Here is a 21,467-nt window from a genome sequence, read left to right as displayed (position 1 = left end):
AATTGGAGCACACATATTCTCGTAGAAAGAATATTGATAGAAGATAGATACAAAAATGAATATTAAAAACTAATTGAATGTCTTTAATTAAAAAAACTACGGGTTTGAATATTCACGGTTTGCATTTTTGATATTTTGGAATGGTTAGGGAATCATTTTACACGAATTGCTTTAATTATTAGTATAAAAGTACTATCATTTATATGGGAGAATACAATATTGCGCTATCATACACAAACTTGTTAATTTATATTACATTGACTACGCCGCGCCAGCTGTCTACTTTACATCCGTCTTACGAATTTTCGATCAGGTCACGTGTCAGAGTTTAACATTTTTACCCCTTCAAAAAGAGTGTACAACGCCGCTAAAAAAGTTTTCACTTCAAAAAATATGCAATTCATGGACTTGCCGTTCGCTATACTAATTTATATAAAGTGTACTTCGAGATTTAGGAGTTAGAAGATTAACTTTAGAAATTTTAACTTTTTCTTGAGATATTTCTCAGTATCGCCATACTATAAGTGTACCTTATCATATTAATATAATTATATATACAAATCTTCAATCCAAAACATATTATATACCCACAACGCGATGGGATTTTATGAGGCCTGTCAGTTATTATTTTAAAAAGTATCATTCAGATTATAATATCCTGTCTAGACGAAGTTCAAATCGTTCTACTCCTCGATCAATAGAATCGGGCAACAGACTGCGGAGCTATACTTGAAAATACACAAAAATAGAATTTTCTAATAAATAAAATAGGATTCTTTGAGTCCGATAAAAATTATTTGAATCGATTCAACATAAATAATCTAAACATTACAGTGGGTCTTCCTTTAGATATACGATTAAAATACATCTGGACTCATAATTTTAATAACGTATTAATATGTATACAGTGTATCTTTGTAATTAAAAGCAACATTTAGGACGCCTGCCCTTCCTCTTCTTGGGCACCACACCTTTGCAGGTCCTGCATGGACCACAACAGGGTAGATCTTGGTCCTCACATTGAATCTCTTTGCAAGAATGGGCGGCCGGCTTCGCTTTGGCGGGAGCGCGTGGTGTAACCAATTCGACCTATTGATAATCCATTATTAAAACAATAATTCGATCACGTTTGCTTAAAGGTCAAGTTTAAAAAATGGCTGGAAGTGTTGGTTTCTATTACTGAAGGATTTTGAAGGCTAGTTTATCGCCTACTTTTTATCAATGAAAGAACAAAAACACGTTTATCATTTTCAGCACATTTAATAAGGATAAACACAGTCGAAAACGTTTCTTATACACGCTGCCTCATCGATGAGAGATATATGTTATACTTAGAGAAAAGTTTGATAATGCCCACGAAAAACAATCACAGTATATGGCGATATTTAAATTTAAATCACAATAAGTATCCTAACGAAGCGTCATTTACTTGAAATTGAAAATTAACTTCATACTAAAAATTTGTCAACATTTCCGTGTTATGTGTTATAAATATAATACCTGCATATATATATTCAATTCAAAAATCATTTATTCATGTAGGTAACATAATGTACACTTATGAACGTCAAAAAAGAAGATATATATATATATATATATATATATAAATTTAGTTGACAACGTGTGTACCTCAATATTTCCCGTGCGGTTCGGTTCATCAGTCTGCTTGCCAATTTTTAAGATAAACACATCTTTGTCTGGGTGGAGAACTTTTTGCGCCTGGACACCTTTTGGAGCATCTTGAGGCGTGACATTACATACGTTACAGAGATTATCATGCGCCTCAGCCTTACTGTACACTACTTCAGAGTTTAAGGCAGTACGTTTGGTCATTGCTTCACATATATCATCAGGTATCTGTAACGAAGTGAAATATATCAGAACCTAGTCCAAGCGAGTTGGATAGATCTCGTCTCCTCCCACAATCTTAAAACAGCTGACATAAAGTTACCGGCAGAAGCATGTATATTTCTACTATACATGTACATATCGGATTCAGCTGTTCCTCGCTGTTTTACTTTCGATTATTCAAATGTACTCTCCATAAATCCTCACGATGGCACTTGCCTGTTGTTCCGTGGCAAAGTTTCAGGCCACTTCTCTTAAGATTTTTTTTTTAAATCGTTCGTTTTCAATAATTCAGTTACAATTTGTTATCTCGTATCTATGCAGTTTACAATATAAGATTTTATTCTACGAACTTCTCATAAAAAACGGGATTTATATTAAATACTTTTATCATAAACATTAATATTTTGTAATAAAGGTGCAGTTGATATTGACATTTATAAAAATATGTTTTACTTAAGTAATTAGCATTATTTAAATACATTAGTGTATTACCTAAAGCTACTATTTTATGTTAACTGCAATAATACAGCGGTACTTATATTGATCATAGTACACGATGTAATGTTAAACCATCATATATCATGTATCGAAGTTTTCCACGAACCGAAGTCGTGAGATTGCAAAAAGACTACACGGTGAATTGGAATTCTTCTACATAAATAAATGATGTATAAGCCCACAGATTAAGCGTGTGATTCTTAACTTTGTGCTCGTGTTTTGGCGCTCTAGCGTGTACCGTCATTATTTTCATTAACACATGCAGTGCTGTCAAGGAAAGTATGAGGGAATGTCTTAAGCCTAGAAATTAATGACTTAGGCTTCACATTATAATGATAAAGATATATCAGAGGCTTGATTCAAAATAGGTTGAAGTGCCGTTGATAATTATTATACACTTATCATAGTCTCTGGACATTTTTTGAATGTGACTTAAATCATCAGATACCTATTGAATTGATATCCTGCAAGATGTATACCAGAGGTAATAAGATTGAGTGCGATACACAGGCGAGCTGAGTTTGTTTTTAAATTTTAGGCATAAAAATATTGAGAGCATTAAAACTACCTGAAAGTTAAGCCTGTTTGTTCCAGCGCCTCCTTCACCTGGAAGACCACAGGATTCAGAACAGACAGACTCATTATCTTCACAGGTGCATTGGTTTTGCAACTTCAGTTGGGATGCAGTCAGTTTCGGAGGTTTTGAAGTACTTTTCGGGACACGAATTTTAACCTTTGTACAAAAATCAATAAATTATTAATTTATTTATGGTTATTTAATAGGCTGGTTTCTTTTATAGAACTTACGATTTCATGTACCAATTACGATTTGTGTTTCTTTTTTAAAGAATTAGCTGTGTACTTTCCTTTACAGATAGAGCAATGTGGCATACACAATTCATTGTTTCATGCATTTGTTGTTTGTAGTTTATTTTCTTAAACGGCGATATCTTTTCTTAACTGCTACATGCTTATATCATGAAATATAAGCATGTAGCAGACACAGTCGTGTGTCTAATAAAGGTAGGCCCTAATACTCGATAGGAAAGGACATTACCTAGAAGGAATACATTACCTCATTTCCGTTAAAGATAGCGCCGATCTCCTCATACGGTTTACGTGTCGTAGGCCCACCAGATTTGCCCATGATTAGAATTTAAGTGGTTTAAATATTATACTTTTAATTTCGATGCAATGACGCCATGATACTTCTTTGACTAGTCCTTTGGCATAGACAAACATGTGAAGAATGTGAAAAGAGGATGGAAATGATATAAACCATAGACAGAATTATTGTCAGACTTTTGGTTCACTTGAGGCTCACGCGGCATCACAAAATATGACAGCCCTCTTACCTATCTGCATAAATTAAAAGCGTATTAGTAAATGTTAGATCATAACATCTTTTTTCTAATAAATAATTAAAGGTTATACATACCCATATACATATATCGAAGTTGCATATGAAAATGCCGAGATCGGTTTCGCTGTCGTTATTAAAAGTTACTGTGATCTACATGACTTAGGTCAGCGTCTAATATTATGTATTAAAGAAATGTGTTGAACGTGTTGAACACACATATTAGCATGTTTTTCATACAAATATATATATATTGTATCTACTTCATTGTATTGTTGTTTGTATCCACATTGTCAAACCATAGATATTGATATGAGTATTAGCAATATACTCGTTTATTGCAAAAAGGCATCGTAAATTGTAATATGTAAATACACTTTACTCATTCCTCACTCACTCACTCATGCCTTTACACTCACACGCTTACTCATGCACTCAGGTGTGATGATAAGGGTTCAAAAAAGAATAATAAAAAGGAAACGGTTCAAAAAATAGTTTAAATAATGTCATTATTTTAAGTAATTAAGTTTGTTATGGAAGAGCTGGGAACCCTGACACAGGTATTTTTTACTTAAAAAATCTTACACTTTGAAAATAAAATGTACTTAAAATGAAAAAAGACTTTTTATTATTATTATAATATGGCACAACAAAAGCGGTAATCATTTGTCGGTAAGCTGAATATTAGTATTTTAAGAATGATAAAATTTTCCGTTACATTTCTAATCAAAGAAATAAGAACTGAAGGTCTTCGGCAACATAAATTAAAAATATATTTAGAATTTCAGCTGAAAAGCAACCATTATGGCAAAATTGGCGTTGGAGTAGATCTACCCACTGGAGCTCTTACAAAATAGGTAACATTGACGACGAGTTCAAATCTAAAAACATTTCTATACAAATGGAACTTAATGAAGCGACTCCAGGGTCTTTACGAACCGTGGGTGTTATTGAAGATACAAATTGATTTTAAGAAATGATTGAAATAATTACAATCCGAACTGAACAGCTATTTAATTTACTTTATCAAAACAATTTTGCATTATTTTTTCTTTTTCGTGGCCTTTGAACAACAGCATGGGGACGGTTCAGGCTCACATTGGGTCTCTCTGGTATCGATCCGCCCTGGTGCCTTCTTTTCAGGCCCCTTTGGTGTCACCAACTCCAGTTCCATTTTGCAACGACGATCTCCATTCGGTCCAATTTTTGCTACCTGTATAATTTAAATATGAATCAGAATATATAACTTCAATCTACGCATGTTATATGCAAATCTGTCCTGTCTGACTCAACAGGGGTTATAATGTACGCAAATCTTGTCAATGCATACTTGAATGATTTTGAAACTTTGACGCTTATGGTTTTAATACATTCTTCATTGCAAAATAAAGCTTAAATATTGTAAAGATAGCAGTTTCATTGTTTCTAAAGTAATTTATGTTTAAAAAAAGGAGGCTCTTAGTTTGACGATGTATGTAATATTGTCGGAATTATGAAATACTTGAACATCTATTTAACCTTCCAAACACGTGCTTTATTTGTTTAGTATATATATGTTTGTACAAGTTTTTCGGTAAAATCGATATGGTTTTGACTCTCTTGGACCAAAATCGGCTTAGTAGTTTTTCAGATATGAGTTCACGCATTTCTAGCTTTCATGTTTAACATGAAACCTAGGTCCTTAATAATATATATCAATATTTATTTTCATTTTCAGACAAGTACTTAAAGCCAGTTCAATATTTTTCACACTCGCTTATTCGACAATGAAAAATGTAATCTTTAAGCCCAAAAAACAGTGTCTTGTTCGTTTGTGTTTGTCTTGTTGGGTAGTTTACTTGCCCAGTAATAAAGAAAACAAATAATCACGAACATATACAGAAATGCCACGCCCAAACCTACATTGTATCGACTCTTTTTATATAAATAATATATTGTACCTACTTTAAGAACAAACACGTCTTTCTTCGGATGAAGTACTGCTTGTGCCGCCCCGGGTCCCGGTACATTAGTTGGTATCATATTACACAAGAGAGGACATGGTCCCTTTCTTTTTCCCGCATTTTCCTTAACTTTACCTTGTACTTGAGTTCCCTTCGAATCTAATTTGGCTGCCATTGTATAAATTTAAAGGGCCGAAATTTATAATTATAACTATTAATGCATGTCAAATTTTATAACTCCCAATTTTGATCAGCAGTGACACTTTGAAAAGAGTCTACAGCACCTAACACAGCAGATTTCAGTGTATGTATTAATAAATAGTTATTATCTATTTTCTCATAGATAACAGATGTCTATAGAGTAATCTTAGTACGTCCTGTCCACTAAAAACATCGCAGCATTATTTGAAGCGTGTGTGATAATTTTTCATAGGTAGACTTAGGCGAATGATTAAACATTTTATTGTGTGAGAAAAATACACAAACATGTCTTATACGAATAAATATTGTAGATGCTTATAAACTGCGTAGGTTATGTTATTTTATAAATTAAATTGATTTCTCTGAAAATCCTGAAAGGTTGAAGTAGTCTCCCTATTTTTAAATTTTATATCCAATTACGCCATTTCTAATTATGTCATTAAAAGTGCCTTATTAAAAGCTTTTATTTTGTACGAATCTTATTGATTCTCAATTTAGCGACTTACCTTACTTACCTTACTTACTTAAAATAATAAATTTTAATTAAAATAAATAAAGGCGCACTTTAAATAACAAATACTTTGTCTTGTCGAGCTGCTATGCTACTTACGTTCCATAAATAAAAATACAAAACAGTTTATAGAATTGTATTAACAACCATATCTAATGATTATACTGAATTATTTATTTTTTCGGATTTAGGAACCGCAGCAGGATGAACAATTACTTCTGCAGCACTTGGGCGGCTTACATGGGGCTACTGAGCAACATTTTCTCGGTGGGCAAGGTAATGGTATGGCACAACATCCAGGCATGCTGCGGCACTTTACTACGGGGCATGCCTTAACTCTATTATTGCACGGGGACTGATGTTTCTTGTGCGCTTTGATTTTTGGTTGACTTTTAGACTTACGTGGGCGCTTACGACCAATTGGACATGGCTTCAAGCAAGGTGAACTCTTGCATGGTAATCTACAGCATGGAGGTGTACAGGGCTTCTTACACGGTGGCGGTGGAAAAGGAATGCAAGAGCTACAAGGTTTTCCACAACAGCTTACCTTGCAACATTTTTTACATGGCGGTCTGCATGGCTGACCGCATGGTTTCTTTTTGCAGCATTTAGGCCTACATGGTGATGGTTTGCAAACTATTAATTTACATTTGGATGGTCTACATGGCCCTGGAAAGGTACATGGTATAGGGCATGGTGATCCACAAGGAGGTGGGCGGGAAGGTGGGGGTGTCCATTCAAGAAGAAGTTCATTTTTGGCCAGTGGTGCACCTGTTATTCTTCTAATAACTAATTCAAAAACACCTCTTCGTGCATTCGTAACTGTAGTAACCTTTACAGGGGCTGAACTTTCTCCGGAAGATGCTACAATGCACTTTGGTCCCTGACACGGATCCTTACCATGCACGGGGCAAGGTTCCTTTGGTCCTATTTTAATATGTGATACAGTCGCCATCATCTCCCCCTTTGAAGCACTCACAGCAGGGCAAGGCTTTTCAGGCTTATCGTCTTTGATTGTAACAGATTTATAAGTACCTGTTGATGTGTTTGCACCCAATTTCCTTTTTGTTTGAGATGAGCAAGTACTTTGGTCTTTAGATCGTGTCGTTTTGGTAGCTGTACTTTTACTAGGAGCAGATGGAGGTTTTCCAGTTTTACAAAGTCTTGTTTTAGATTCTTTTCCTCCCATCCCCTTTTCTGGCTCTTTCTTTCTCCCGAAAAAGTAAACTTCTGAATAATTCATTGCACCTGTAACGTATCGAACACTTCTACTGTCTTGGGGCGGTACAGTTGACATCGTGTAGTTGGAATACTGGTCAGAATTCATATCGTAGGAATTATTATCGCTGCGAACTTGAAAACATTTGTTTATAAGTGCCGTCGCCTGAGTACCTGAACATTTACTAGGACAGTATTCGTCAAAAAGAGTCATGTATACGGCCGTTTCCCTTGCACCAAATGCACTTTCTGTTTCACAATAATTCCCTGTACCAAAACTGTTATATGAACTTCTTGGATAGCAAGCTTCTGTGTTTCTTTCATAACAGGTACTTGTCAAGGAGCTATAGGACAAATTCAAATTCGTGTAACTTCGTGATGGTTCTTCAGATAATAACTTCATTGGTGCCGACATCTTGAGTGTTTTAAGTACACTATTTTCGCAGGACGGTAAAAGTATTACGTTGTTATACACTTTCATAAGTTTATTACATTTATCTAAAGGAAGTTCCACGCTGCTTTTTGCGAGTAATTTATTTATTTGTTCATCGTTCAGTTCTTGGTAGAATAGAGAGCTCGACAGGACACCTACGGTAATGTGTGCATTTTATTTTTTTGTAATATATAAAAATAATAAAAAAAATTATACTACTTTAAAATGAGAACATGAATTTTTTCCAATAACAATGTTTTATTCAAAATTTTACAATTAAATAAGTCGATACAAAGGTTTTTTTTAATTTAACAATGCCTCCTGCAACAGTCGGGACATGTTGGCACACATTGGGCTGTACGCGTGTCTTTTACTGGAATAACTTTTTCTCCCGTCTCAACAGGAGTAATAAACTGGTATTCTAATTTTGACTTTCGGTTAGGCATCTCTATGACTTTGCCGACACGAATTTTTATTATTTGTTTTGGAAAGTCGTAAACTGCTCCTGGGTAATTTTCCGCGGTAGGTGATATTAAATGTCCCGGTTCGTCTCGCGCTAAGTCGCCAACACCGTCAGATGTAAAATTAAAATACGCACGTTGTTTATGTCCATTTCCACAAGAATCCGTTGGTACTTGGAATATGACTTTGTTCCCAGTGGGGCAGCAATCTGCGTAATGCGTAATGTATGAACGTATGAATTAAGTAGAAGTTTAAAAAAAAATGTTACTTAAAATTTTGAATGTTAAGATTACATCTTTAGTAAAATATGAAACATTAATTAGATCAACGCTTCTTTTTAGTCTTCTGCTTCTTAATGCGTCTCACACCACATTCACAATCAAGGTCAGATTGAATTCGCGTATTTTGTTTAGTTATTGGTGGATCCTTATCTGCCGCCTTCGGAGTCGCCAGTTCTATTTCGAGTTTACATTTCCTATCTCCTTGAAGTGCCGTTTTAGCTACTTTAAGTACATATACATCTTTGTTAGGTAGATCCTGTTGATTGTCACCACGAGCCATGGTGGCCTGAGTACCATGCTTGGTAGACTGAAGACAACCTTCAGTTGTACAGGTGAATTGAGTATCTGCCGGTCGAGCTCCATGGCAACAGATTGCTTCACTCGGCAGTGCCAGACTTATTTGATTTTTTCCGCATGGGGGCTCACAAGGTCCACCGTCAGCAGACTTTGTGCTAAAAGGGCACTGCATAGCGCAATGCGTTTGACTAATTTTCTTGATGATTGATGCACTAGCGGGTACTTTTATCTTAAGCTCATTTTCACCGAGTGTTGTCCCTATCTCTTCAAATTGCTTAGTGCGACCTGGTCATTAATAAATTCTGTTTACCAGTTTAACGGTTTAGTTTAACATGTCTTGGGCATATTTTTGCCCCAATTAACCTATTTTTTATGCATTACGAGTAACAAGCTGTTGAATTTTAGTGCTTACTACAAATATTTTTTTATAAAACATATACATAGTATTTAACAACTGTTGACTGCTCACCTTTAGGGACATGTAAACAATATTGATCAGTGTTTCGACAGGCCATGTTTTGTTTTTCAGCAGGTTTAGGTCCAGAACAATAACAAGGATCATCAGGATCTATGCACGGCATGGTATTGTAAGGATCTCGAGCTAAAATGTAGTTAATAGTTTTGAAACTTTCTACTATGTCAATAAAACACATTGATACTTTCTTATTAATTACTTAATCATAAATGTATTAATAAAAATTTAATCAATATACCAGGAGGACAAACGCCGCCACCGCCAGTGCAAGTGTATCCACCGGAACCACCTGCCCCGCCATGGCCTCTCGCTGCACCACACACGCAAGGATCCTCTGTTGACTGAAAGTCTTTTTTAGGAGTACACGACCTATCTACAATCCCTGAACTTCCTCCAGCTTTTCCACCCAAACTAGGGGCACCACCGCTTGCACCTTGAAATGAAGTTATGATCAACTTTCCAAAGCATGATATTCGTAAAAACATTACGATCTCCCCGGTCTCGTCACCGTCTGGACCAACGAATCGAAATGAGTCCTTCAATGCTTGATAGCTGACGCTAGACGGATCTTCTAGGAAGTTCTTCCTCGTTTCAACAAACTCTTTTGTCATATCTATTGTACATTCACCCATAACTATTTTTGTTGGTAGACAACCACATGGAAGCGATTTATACACCGTTACTTTTACAGGAAATTTGCTCATGGCAGCGCTAATGTCACTTTCTTTGAGTGAAAAGAGGCATGATTTTCCTGTGTTGAATTGTTTAACGAATGGCCCACCACTACTCGCAATCCCCACGTTTGGATCATCATCACATACTTCTAAGGGCTCAACTCCATTGCACTCGATGTTAACACACGTTCTAAAATCTTTGTCTGAAAAACAAGGACTTTTAACAAATACAATTTTATCTATCAATACTTCCAGAAGGAAGAGACTGTCATCGTTTTTCGACATTGTTAATAAATAAATAAAGGGATGGGAGTTTAGTTTTAAATTTTTTTCAGTTTTATAACATATTGCTGTAAATTTTAAAGCTAACAAAAGAATGATTCTGTCATATTTTGTAATCCTTGTTTGTGTTTTTTTCTTCTATATCACTAGAATAAAAGGTTCCTTATTCTGTCATAGATAATATATGGGTTTTCTGTGGCAAATATTCAGTGGTGTTTATCTTCCCCCAACGATTAAATTAACACGATTTGTGACTTAAATAGTATAATAATATAGTACAGTAAATAAATAATACATGTTAATAGTAGAAAAAACAAACACTAAATAAATCAAGGCATAATATTAATAGAAACATATTTTGTACGTGGGATGAAATGTCAAAGGGCAATAATTAACCTTGTTTATTTCCGGAGATAAGGCGCAGATGCAATTTTATCTGCAATGCGTCAATTTCAGCGCATGTCAAATATTTATCGATAACCAGGAGTTAGAGGGGTTTGAGGGTGTCCCATCAATAAACGGTAATTAAAGCTGGAAGCATCTGGTCTAACATAGTTAAAAATGAAATATGAAACACACAAGAAATACACTAAATTACGACTAATTAAGATTCCAGGTGTAATGTAGAGATTTCGAATTAAAAGCCCCCCAGCATTACAAACGAGAACTGAGGTTTCATTGGTTTTGTTCATTGAAAAGATTATATTTCATAATCTATAATAGTTGTATAGCTCAGTTGATTTTGCGTCGGTAGCACCTAGTGATATATATATAAATTTGTAAATAGAAAGCCGGGAGCTGGGTGGCGCCGAGACTATCCACCTCCAACCCACCTCCCAGAATCACCTTGAAAGGGATGTAGGTGCATACAACTGCGTCATTGCATGGAGCGCATGTCCTGAATGCATTGATTTATTACTGAAGAGTGTGGGTACGGGTGGCTTATAGATTGGTCCACACCCTGTTGCTATCGGAAGACTGTGTGTAAGCTTTCCAAGTTATAGCTTCGTCATAACAAATGAAATAACTTAATCTATCCTCAGTTAAAAAGGTTCTATTTGAGATTATAAATTAAGAGTTATGATAATTGTACATGCACAGGGAATTACGTTTACATACATGTTTCATAATCATTTGAAACCCGAGATGGCTGCGAACCATGAGAGCATATTATTTTTTCACATACCTAATATCAAATAAAACAGCTTTCTTCGCAGAATATAGAATATCATAAAACATCGTTTAATATTTTTATATGATTTTTAATATATTAGTATGTTTCAGATATCATTACACCGACATGATCATCGTCATCATGTCATAATATCATCGTCGATCATGTTTCTACGTATAAACAGGTCTTTAATAAAGATAATCTAAATTCATGATCAAACACAAAAAGTTCATCAAAGTCCGTTTAGGACTTAATTACAAACTACAGATATACTCATACAGTATCAGTAAAAGCATCAACGACATTAACAAGTCAATATTTTATCTATGTATATCAGTTTAAATCTTTCCATACTTCTACAAATATTTCAAAATCAAAATTAGCCAAATCGGTCCACCCTTTCTCGAGTTTTAGTGAGACTAACGAACATAAATGTGTGTGTCACTTATATTTAAGCAGTGATATCTCAAGTCCCAGATTTTTTTAGTTCAGCGTCGCAAACCCACTACCCCAATTTTTTTGATAATAATCAAAAGTTATTATATATGTTATAGAATTGACACTTAGCTACGCATAGTGTTTTATTTGTTTGAACATCCTTTTAACAACCGCCGTCATAAATATTGTTTTCCGGTTCCTATTATTAACTGGATTAAAAAAAACACCAATTTGTATTAGCCTCTGATTATTGAGAATCACAATAATAAGAGTGGTATAAATAGAGCAATTTTTTTAAATTATTCTACTAAATAACTTTTCTCTTACCTTTATTTTTTTAAACAGTAAATAAAAGACATGTGTTCGTTCATTGTATTTAATTTCGTATTTAATCTAGAATTCATAATCTAATTTCAATAACAAATATTATAATTATTGTAATGTTTCAGTTATTTTGAGAATTTTCTTTGAATACAAGGATATTTTACTGGTTTATAATGCTCATAATACCAGTTACATGCTTCGTTCTGGAACGGGCGGCCAACTCTGAAAGAGAAGTACGTGTATTAATTAAGTGTATTAGTTAGTACAAGAAAAGTTGATATTCACTAAGAGATATTTCGGCTGTAGAGTTGACTCAGATAGAGATAGACACTAAGATGCATAGTCCAAACTTAGCGCTATGTATGTGCTCCCGTACGTCAAAATATATCACGTTTTACAGAATTATAAATCATACCCTGAAAGACACGCTTAATTATAAACTAGCTGGTACATCTAAATCATAGACCATAGGACAGTAACTTTTCATTTACTGCTTACAAGATTGTATGCGTGGAATTAAAGTGTTTTTAATAACTCAATTAATATAATTTGCACGCTCACCTTATTACACAGATTACATAAAATATACTCGTTTAACTAAACTGTTTTTTGCGCATAAAAACAAACACGTATCGGACATACGAGATACTTAGCGCTAAGTCTAGTCTTGGACAGTCTGACCAACTGAATATAATACTGTTTCCGATTTTGATTACATAATTTACAGTTTCTATAATTACAGTAAAATATAGTTTGAAGAGTATATCAGATTAATTTATAATTAAGAACGGAGATATATTCAAACTAAAAATTAACTTTATTAGTTTTATTACTACTTAATTACCTAATACCAAATTACACAATTTACAAAACCAAATATATGTATATAATAATTAACATTGTTATGAACGGCATACCGTCGTAAATTATAAGAGTTGTAAATATGTATTACACTGTAATTTTCCAGGACTTAATATTCAAAAACATAGATTTTGCAGTTTGCTTATATTAACATTCAGGATGCGCCCGCGTCATCGCTCTATATAATTCAATGTACAACCGTCAACACAATGTATGACAAATTCAACATTGATGCTTTTAAACTGTATAATAAAGGAGACTGGAAAACTACAGATTCAGGAGAATTAGGGAAGTTATTGTAATGAATAAAACTTTAATTCTGTATTAACCAGTTCCACGATTGAGGTAGAAACTCTGGAAAAATCACGCTATTTCGGTAAGTGATTCAATAAGGCATAAAATATAATATATTATTATAGATAATTATTGTATTAGTATTTTGGATTATTTGTCGTCTGTCTAAAAACAATATACATTATTACGCTTAGGAGAACAAAAAAATGATCGTTGTGTGTCGTCGAATGAATATGAAGTCTATATTCGTCAGATACATCAGTGCACACACAAACTTATATATTGACTATAAAAAGGGTCGTGTATGTTAATAGGTCCGAAGTTCTACATACATCCACTGCACGCTTAAGTCTTCGGTATATATTAAATGAAAGTATTAACTTACGTTCACCAAACAATAGGTATAGTCCGAGAAGACCGACGTGTATAAGTAGGTACTTACTCATGCATCATAACACTTATTTCTTGAGGAGATAGAGTAGCAGATACGTCTGGATAGTGTCTCCATCGTTTTTGCGTCGATGTTTGTTCCAGAGATAATACTGGATATGAGACATCCGAAATCTTCAGTTTCGTGCAATCGCGACATAGTGTTTCATTCTGTTTAGAAAACATATATGATTATTTAAGCAATGGTTCAATTACAAATCTAAATTTCCTTTCGAGGGTTGTTAAATCGTTTTTTTCATAAATCGGATATAAAATACAAAGACTGCTGATAAAGATGCACTAGGTATATTGCATACATATCACCCATATTTTACCGTATATACCGTTTAATATTCTTATATCCCATACCCAACGCAAGGATCGCAACAATGAAAAACAATATTTGTGATTTAAATCTACATTGAAATGGAACAACAACCTGAAGTTTTCCAGTCTGCTTGAAATCGTCACATGCATGTAGACGCCGATCTTTAACGCAGTCCAAGTCATACTGATATGACCTAGGGAACACGTCTTGGTGAGCTGAACAAATGAGAAATTGTAAGTTTCATACAACATATTATGCATTTGCCTTTGTATTCTATATTTTCTTGAGGTCATCCGTCGAGTGCAATATATTCGAAGAGATCAGACTTACGCGGTAAGACTTTTTCAGTTGTCATTCCATAGTTATAATACGCATCGTGTAAGGTGTAAGCGTTCGCGCCAGGTTTATCAACCCAGAAAGCTTTGTCCCTCTTGACCATTTTATCTATTACAGCGTCTGGTAATTCGTCTATTGTTGGCCTAAGAAAAAAAAAACTGCATTTGTATAAGCTAAAGAATTACCTCTTTAGTGTTGTACAGATTAGGACGTGAATTAAAGGTAAGTAATGATACGATTTTGTAATGTATAGCTTGAATAATTAATAATAATCCAGTGTAAAAAAAATTGTGATACATTATGACTTTTGGGTATGCATGAATTAACTTATCAAACACAATTGTTTAAAGAGTATGTAACTATATAGTTTGGGTAACAACTATGTAACATATAGGTGTATATATACCTATTTGTTACATAGTTATATATCAATATACTTACTTACATCTTGGGACTAACGAGATTGATTTTAGCGATCAGAATTACTAATTTTTAAAATTATAATATCCATAAGGCGTTTATTACACGAATAAATAATAAATTGCGTATTATAAATGCCTTAAGACTATAATAATTATATTTTATTTAATACTTATACCGGTTTGTAAAAAAATCTATATATATATATATATATTTTGCAAATCTTTTCGTTACATAACGTTTTTAAATTAACCAGCAACAATGTAATGTTTTGTTATGTTATTCAATCCGGAATTTGCCACATAAATTATCGCATAAATGTTTCTACTCAAAAGGCTCAAGTTGAAAAGAATTAATTAGAAAATTGTCTCGTGTCCTTTACCCAATAAATATACCAGTATAAACGAATTCGCTTGAATATATTAGTATTTAGTACGTGAGACTCTCTCAATTTTAGAAAGCAAACCTGGGTGGTACTTCTACTAAAGCCCTTGTCAATGGCTGAAGGAATTTTCCAACTGTTTGTTGCGTCAACACCGGAGGCCTTCCTGGTGTCAAACTTTCATCGGTCTTCACTGTTAGTGATATATCATCAATAGCATATCTGCAACATAATGTGTCTTTGTAATTTTAAACAGCAGGAAATTTATGGTTTTAAATATACTCTTTATATTTACTTATCAGGATCGTAACCGGTGAATTTAGAAACATTGCTTTGAGGATTAGAAGGATGCTGTGTATAATCCATTATTGTAAAGCTTAAAAGAAAAATACACAGTAATTGGAATAGAAATTCGTTAACAATTATTTAAAATCAACGCTTAAAATTTCATTATTTATTTTTGGCTGTCTGTGTCTACAGATCTGATATTCTATTTGAAGGGCAAATGTCAAAAATTGTTAATTGTCAATAATGTCATCTAGTAAAAGTTTTAAGTACATTAGCACAGCCAGTATCTGCCTGCTACCTAGTTGAAACACAGTATTCAATACAAAAAGTTGTTGTGACTCACTTTATTTCATTGAAATATATTCAAAAATATAATGTCTAGAAATATAGTTTTTGAGGGTTGGTTAACAAAATCACCTCCTTCTAGACGAATTTTTAAAATAGTAAGTAAACAAACAAAATTACTAAGTATAGTTTGCAGGGCTAGAAGTGCTAAAGATTTTTTACGAATAAGCCCTAGCCTTCCCTCATACTTAAGATTAGATCAATATTTGGATTTTATTATTATTTTCATATTTTTACCTGATATGTGCTAAATTCGAATGGTGTGGTATTCAGAAATGGCGGAGAAGATGGTTTGCATTACGACAATCTGGTGAACTACCAGGGCAGTACTTCCTAGACTATTACTCTGATAGAAACAGACGGCGTTTAAAGGGTTCTATAAATCTCGATCTTTGTGAGCAAGTGAGTTTTTGATTTTAAATATTTCTTTGCTGCAATAGGTTGTAATAGTAATAACCTCATATTGGTGGAAAACGATAATTACAAGTGTCATGTCACCAGTTTTAAGTGACTAGATTGTGTAGTGAATATTGTAATTAGATACGTAAATGTAAACTAGTTATGTTTCACTGTCCCTACATATATCACCAATAGTTGTAACTATTATCTGTTGGTTCAGAAGATCTTATGATCCTGAAACACTTTCTGTTTTCTTAAAGATCTCTGAAGTGTTTCTGTTCTCCAGGATAAATTACACTTAGTATACTTACATACCATTTTTTTATTTTGTTGGTGTTTAAATTTACAAACCATTATATTATATAATAATATATTACAATTGGAAAAGATGAAGGAAATCATTAGCTTAGCTATTTTGTTGATAATAACTTAATTCTTTACTAATAACTAGTTATTATTGAAAACAATTTTATTCACCTAATTCATTTTTCTATAATATCGCAAGTATATCGATTATTATATATTAAGATAGCAACCATCGCTTTCAAATAAGAACTGGATAAAAATTACTGAGCATTGTTACAATAAGAGAAACAAAAGTAGATGTCTAAATTATATCCAGATTAAATTATGTTGCTTTTTTAAAATTTTATATTTTTATCAATCATTTATGCTTTTATTAGTCAAGCATAAAGCAAATAGATTAAGTTCTTTCAAGAAAGTAGAGAACACTGATACCTGATACTATGATAAATAATTTCATTGAATAGTAAAAAGAATTGCTTGTTTGGCATTTATCAAATAACCCTGCATCAGACATTGTCAGTACTAGTTACATTCCCAGTAAAGTTAATGTAAACTATATAGGATATGTAGGTTTTACTTTTGTATTCAATAGGTCTTTCTATGTTTTAAACTTAAACTTGCTAGTTGTGTTCATCTGTTTTATTTGAATTTTATATTTTTATTTTAAATTTATTAATAACTTTTGAAATATACTACAGATTAGCCAAATGTACGGTAAGTTTAACTGTCAAAGTACAATAATAATGTTTTTCGACTACAAATTTATATATTTATTATTTTAATATAATTATATTTTTGCACAATTTTAATGTAATATATTTGTAAAATATGTATATATAATGTGGAGGTCTTAGGACTAGTCGTATTGTCTACTCGCATCATGTCTTGTAAATAATATTCAAAAATTCATGGCATTACTGTTTGCTTAAGCAACTAAATTGTGTTTAATCTAATATTTAGTGACGTATTGGTAGGTTGATGCTGGTTTGCATATGACTCGTAACAGTACTGGAATACTAGATCCTCGAATACGTGGTTCAGTTTTCTCCATTCAAACTCAGTCCAGAACATATCACTTAGAAGCAGATTGTGAAGAAGATATGGAAAAGTGGGTTGATGCAATATGTCGTGTTTGTGGCTTAAGGGCTACAAGTTCACCTCCAGAACCAGTTGTTACAAGTAAGTTTTATTTTTTATTTAGTATGTTGTTTTCCTTACTAAATTGTATGGCATACATAGTTATTGAAAACCTTCAGAAATAAGTAAGACCTAGAGGTCTTGTTTAAAAACAGGATTTTTTGTATGTTCTTTATATTTTTTTTTTTACTTTTTTTTTTTAAATTTATATTCATGTAGGTAACATAATGTACACTTATGAATTTCAAAAAAGAAAGATACATTAAATGCTTCTAATTCTACATTTACTGCCAGTTTTCAAATCAAGGCTTGTATTATTATAATTATAATTCTAAAATTAACTTGTAAAACTTTTTTTGATGTTATGGTAATCATAGGTTACTTGTTAAAGTTGCATTGGAGTGATTTACTAACATCATCATTTATAAATAATAATAATAAACCCACTCTAATTTGATACTGTTCTAAATTACATATTAAATGCGTGTTACTTTTGTCATTATACTCATAGTCTATTATTGTTACTTCCGTTACTTTGAGAACTGCAGGATGATTTTTTGGATTTAGGTAAAGGCCTCTTCCTGAACTTTCTATTTGGATCGTTTTATAGATCCATAGATTTCTGCCCAAAAGCCTTGACTATGTTGTCACATTTCTTTTTCCTGGAGTTACCCCTAGCGGGGGCTTTGGCGGCGGCATCGTTTATCCGTACACCCTGCAAAATGCTGGCCTGCCCATTTCCATTTCAGCTGTAAGGCGTGGGTTAGTGCGTCGGTGATCTTAGTTCCGCAATGTGGTACTTAGTATGTTGTGAATCTCTATCAAATTTAGGATGCTTCGCTCCATTGCTCTTTCGACACTAGTGACTTTTGACTTCACTCTTTCCGTAAATGTCTACGGTTTGGCTCCCGTAGACCAGGCATGGAAGAATACTAGTGTCCATAACAGTCATTTTTAAATCTAGGCTGTAGTTTCCTTTTAAACTTCTTTTAGTGACCAGTGCCTATTCCAAACTTTTCATACCCTTATTGCCACTTCTTTCTCATTATTATTTTTATTGAAGGACATTTGTTTTCCTATATAGGTATATTATGTAACAAATTCTATTTTATTTCCTATAATATTGATATTTTCTCGCTTAGTTAATATTAGTATAATTTAAATACCTTTTTGTGACCAATCTATATTCCTAAATATCGTTTCGAGAACCACGTCGGAAAGTTTAGGCGATAGAAGGTCGACCTGTCTACGACGCATTTCGAAATATTGATATATTTTTACAGGCGTATTCCTGCTTAATTTAGGGCGTTCCAGATAGCCTATTGGTATCGAAATCTTTATTGTAATATATAAACGCCAAATAAGAGTGCTATATGGTATTTCTTCTGTCGTTAGTACCCAGTTCAACAGCTATATTAGATATTAGAATAGAACCGGCGCACGAATTTAGTTATTTCTTTGCTTAAGCCATCAGCTTCAGCCAGCAGGCTCCTCTCATCAATTGGTTCAACTAGTTTTTTACTGTCACATTGATAAAGGTTTTTATTGGCGGTACTAGGTCTTGAAAATACAGAAAGTAGTTACTCCACTCTTACATTTTATACATATACCATTCACACATATCCACGTGGCATAATGAATAAATAATATGGTACCTGCGAATAAAGCACGTTTGAGAACAGCATGTTTTATGTTTACTAGGTCTCTCTTTTTTGAGACATTTGGCATTTTTGCAAATTCAAACTTAATGAAGGAATATTTTCTATCCGTTTTCTTTACATCTATGTATTCATTACACCACGCCCTGTTTATATAAAGAGACTCCAATAGAATAATCAATGCCGAAATGAAACCAAATTAATTAAATTATATTAATAATCGAAATTCTATTTACAATTTATAATAAGTTTCCTGGTAAAAGCATTAGATATTATGGATGGAGTAAAACGATTATAGAATTCAAATTGTTTAGATATACAGATTATATGTACATATCATCCACATCATGTGATATTATATATCACAAGTACATAAAGTATATAAGTTCCTTATATATAGTCTCGTTATAATTTTATTGAGGCATGAAATTCTCGCAAAATATTAGATAAATATATGTAGTACCTCAGATGAAATCTGAAACATTGTTATTTTGTTTTTCGCATTTCTAAAATCTCATAACATGTCATGTCATGTCATGTCATTATTCAATATATATAAAAGCTTTTTCATCAAGGCGCCACGTCAAAGGAACCTGACCTCCTATCTTGTGGAAAGGGGATATGCTTTTAACTTACATTGAAAGCATTTCAACCTACGCAATTCTATTTCAAAAATAATTTTCTGGAAATTTATCTCCCGTAAATGGAATGATCGAGACCCACCTTGCCACCCACATACCCTCATCCCTTTATGTCTAGAGCCCAGCCGCCCGGCATGCGCATCTAGCCGGTGCCTAGATGAAGCATTCGCTCTCCAACAGTCACCTAAGCAAGACGTGTCGAGTGTTAATCGAGTTTAATTAAAAAAGATTGTTATATTAATTTACTTACTTTCTGCCTTTGTGTGTTTTAAAAATTTGAAATAAATTTATTTCGATTTTTTATTATTTTCAAATATATTTCCAATTTTTTAATTTCGTTTAACCTTTTGTTGAAGTTATAACTGCAAGTGAAGAATTGCGCGAAATCGTCGTTCCCGGAAGTGGTAAGTTTAAATGTTAAAGTTTCCTCTACCTTTCTTTGTTCTTTGTGTTTTGATGTTTATAACTTAAATTTATGTTTTGATGTATTTCCTTATATATGATCTGTCGTGATTTTCTGTAATATTTGTCCTTGTACGAAGCATTTGGTGTGGTAATGTAGGTACCGCTGCAGTGGTGTGAGGAACCGCTATCGCAACGGGATGGGGCTCTTTCGGGTAGTATGAGAACGCCCCCTAGTGGGTAGGTTATCGGTGGCGTACCTTGCCTTCCACCCCGCCCCTCGCTCCTCGCTCCATGCGATTTAATATTCGGTACTAAGCGAATGCGAAGTTCACATGCAAATTTTATTTGGTTGCGTACGGGGCTCAGGCGACATCCTAAGATTAAGAGGAATACGATTTGTTTTATAGGTACATACCAAAACAGCACAATGACGGTTATGAATGATCAGTATGAATTTTCGGAGGGTACAGGACCTTATATACCGATATCTGAATGCATTACAGGAGTCCGTGCCGCGGTACTATTTTTATTTTACGGTTTTTTTTCTTGAGCTTACATCCGCAAATTGGACAGAGAACACAAAGTATGCAACTCAGGTCATTTTAAATATTAAATTATCTAACTAATTAAGTACTCTGACCAATTTGTAGATGATTATCATGCTGCTAAGTAGTCAAAGTTGCTATTTGTGATGTATGTATTGCGATGTTTGCATATTAACGTTATTCTATAAGGCGGCTTGCGAGTTCTTTAAACAAAAATATTTTTTTGCTTAGGCAAAAATTATAATACCAATTGCGTAATAAGCGGTGGTAT

At 33.5% G+C, this 21,467-nt stretch overlaps 5 protein-coding genes across 10 annotated transcripts in view; 1 reads left to right on the top strand and 4 right to left on the bottom strand.

Moving 5' to 3' along the window:
- Window positions 1-885: 885 nt before the first annotated feature.
- On the bottom strand, window positions 886-3,571 carry LOC111000467. Its single transcript, XM_022269915.2, has 4 exons — window positions 3,425-3,571; window positions 2,918-3,082; window positions 1,630-1,857; window positions 886-1,089 (listed from the first exon to the last, which is right to left on the bottom strand). Exons 1-4 carry the CDS (start codon window positions 3,494-3,496, stop codon window positions 922-924), a joined length of 633 nt encoding a protein of 210 aa, XP_022125607.1. The 5' UTR covers window positions 3,497-3,571; the 3' UTR covers window positions 886-921.
- Window positions 3,572-4,383: 812 nt separating this feature from the next.
- Window positions 4,384-5,925, bottom strand: LOC111000646. Its single transcript, XM_022270178.2, has 2 exons — window positions 5,654-5,925; window positions 4,384-4,922 (listed from the first exon to the last, which is right to left on the bottom strand). The coding sequence occupies exons 1-2, from the start codon at window positions 5,825-5,827 to the stop codon at window positions 4,752-4,754; spliced, it is 345 nt and encodes a 114-aa protein (XP_022125870.2). The 5' UTR covers window positions 5,828-5,925; the 3' UTR covers window positions 4,384-4,751.
- A 624-nt stretch (window positions 5,926-6,549) lies between these two features.
- LOC111001128 lies at window positions 6,550-10,573 on the bottom strand. 4 transcript variants are annotated; one of them, XM_022270848.2, is made up of 4 exons: window positions 9,769-10,573; window positions 9,525-9,656; window positions 8,614-8,685; window positions 6,550-8,170 (listed from the first exon to the last, which is right to left on the bottom strand). In XM_022270848.2, exons 1-4 carry the CDS (start codon window positions 10,487-10,489, stop codon window positions 6,552-6,554), a joined length of 2,544 nt encoding a protein of 847 aa, XP_022126540.2. In that variant the 5' UTR covers window positions 10,490-10,573; the 3' UTR covers window positions 6,550-6,551. The 4 variants fall into 4 exon arrangements, with proteins under 4 accessions (XP_022126540.2, XP_022126549.2, XP_045490098.1 ...); XM_022270857.2 differs by lacking the exon at window positions 8,614-8,685; XM_045634142.1 differs by lacking the exon at window positions 6,550-8,170 and having other exon boundaries at window positions 8,300-8,685.
- Window positions 10,574-12,547: 1,974 nt separating this feature from the next.
- LOC111000884 lies at window positions 12,548-15,939 on the bottom strand. The gene is made up of 6 exons (XM_022270490.2): window positions 15,768-15,939; window positions 15,557-15,694; window positions 14,665-14,813; window positions 14,446-14,549; window positions 14,020-14,177; window positions 12,548-12,644 (listed from the first exon to the last, which is right to left on the bottom strand). Exons 1-6 carry the CDS (start codon window positions 15,836-15,838, stop codon window positions 12,548-12,550), a joined length of 717 nt encoding a protein of 238 aa, XP_022126182.1. The 5' UTR covers window positions 15,839-15,939.
- A 107-nt stretch (window positions 15,940-16,046) lies between these two features.
- The window catches only part of LOC111000600 (GRB2-associated-binding protein 1), an 8,652-nt gene continuing 3,231 nt past the window's right edge, over window positions 16,047-21,467 (top strand). Inside the window, exons 1-5 of one of the 3 annotated variants that reach the window (XM_045633964.1) lie at window positions 16,047-16,203; window positions 16,379-16,507; window positions 17,785-17,989; window positions 20,603-20,650; window positions 21,059-21,168. In XM_045633964.1, the coding sequence (XP_045489920.1) occupies window positions 16,135-16,203; window positions 16,379-16,507; window positions 17,785-17,989; window positions 20,603-20,650; window positions 21,059-21,168 (561 nt within the window). In that variant the 5' untranslated portion in view covers window positions 16,047-16,134. Of the gene's footprint in view, window positions 16,204-16,378; window positions 16,508-17,420; window positions 17,525-17,784; window positions 17,990-20,602; window positions 20,651-21,058; window positions 21,169-21,467 lie in introns of those variants that run through there. The other 2 variants (XM_045633965.1, XM_045633966.1) reach the window with 2 other exon arrangements.

The sequence above is a fragment of the Pieris rapae genome, chromosome Z, assembly GCF_905147795.1.
Source record: "Pieris rapae chromosome Z, ilPieRapa1.1, whole genome shotgun sequence".
NCBI lineage: Eukaryota > Metazoa > Arthropoda > Insecta > Lepidoptera > Pieridae > Pieris > Pieris rapae.
This window is presented reverse-complemented; position numbering and strand designations above follow the sequence as displayed.

Excerpts from the sequence above, each read along its gene's own strand:
- LOC111000467 (XM_022269915.2), bottom strand. The coding sequence starts at position 3,496 with ATGGGCAAATCTGGTGGGCCTACGACACGTAAACCGTATGAGGAGATC. Across the intron at positions 1,858-2,917 it reads CAAACAGGCTTAACTTTCAG|ATACCTGATGATATATGTGA; the intron begins GTAGTTTTAATG and ends ACTTCGTTACAG. Across the intron at positions 1,090-1,629 it reads ACCGCACGGGAAATATTGAG|GTCGAATTGGTTACACCACG; the intron begins GTACACACGTTG and ends GATTATCAATAG.
- LOC111000646 (XM_022270178.2), bottom strand. The coding sequence starts at position 5,827 with ATGGCAGCCAAATTAGATTCGAAGGGAACTCAAGTACAAGGTAAAGTT. Across the intron at positions 4,923-5,653 it reads AAGACGTGTTTGTTCTTAAA|GTAGCAAAAATTGGACCGAA; the intron begins GTAGGTACAATA and ends TAAATTATACAG.
- LOC111001128 (XM_022270848.2), bottom strand. The coding sequence starts at position 10,489 with ATGTCGAAAAACGATGACAGTCTCTTCCTTCTGGAAGTATTGATAGAT. Across the intron at positions 9,657-9,768 it reads TGGCGGCGTTTGTCCTCCTG|CTCGAGATCCTTACAATACC; the intron begins GTATATTGATTA and ends ACTACATTTTAG. Across the intron at positions 8,686-9,524 it reads TTGTTTACATGTCCCTAAAG|ATTGCTGCCCCACTGGGAAC; the intron begins GTGAGCAGTCAA and ends CGCATTACGCAG.
- LOC111000884 (XM_022270490.2), bottom strand. The coding sequence starts at position 15,838 with ATGGATTATACACAGCATCCTTCTAATCCTCAAAGCAATGTTTCTAAA. Across the intron at positions 15,695-15,767 it reads ACCGGTTACGATCCTGATAA|ATATGCTATTGATGATATAT; the intron begins GTAAATATAAAG and ends ATTATGTTGCAG. Across the intron at positions 14,814-15,556 it reads TTAGTAGAAGTACCACCCAG|GCCAACAATAGACGAATTAC; the intron begins GTTTGCTTTCTA and ends TTTTTTTCTTAG.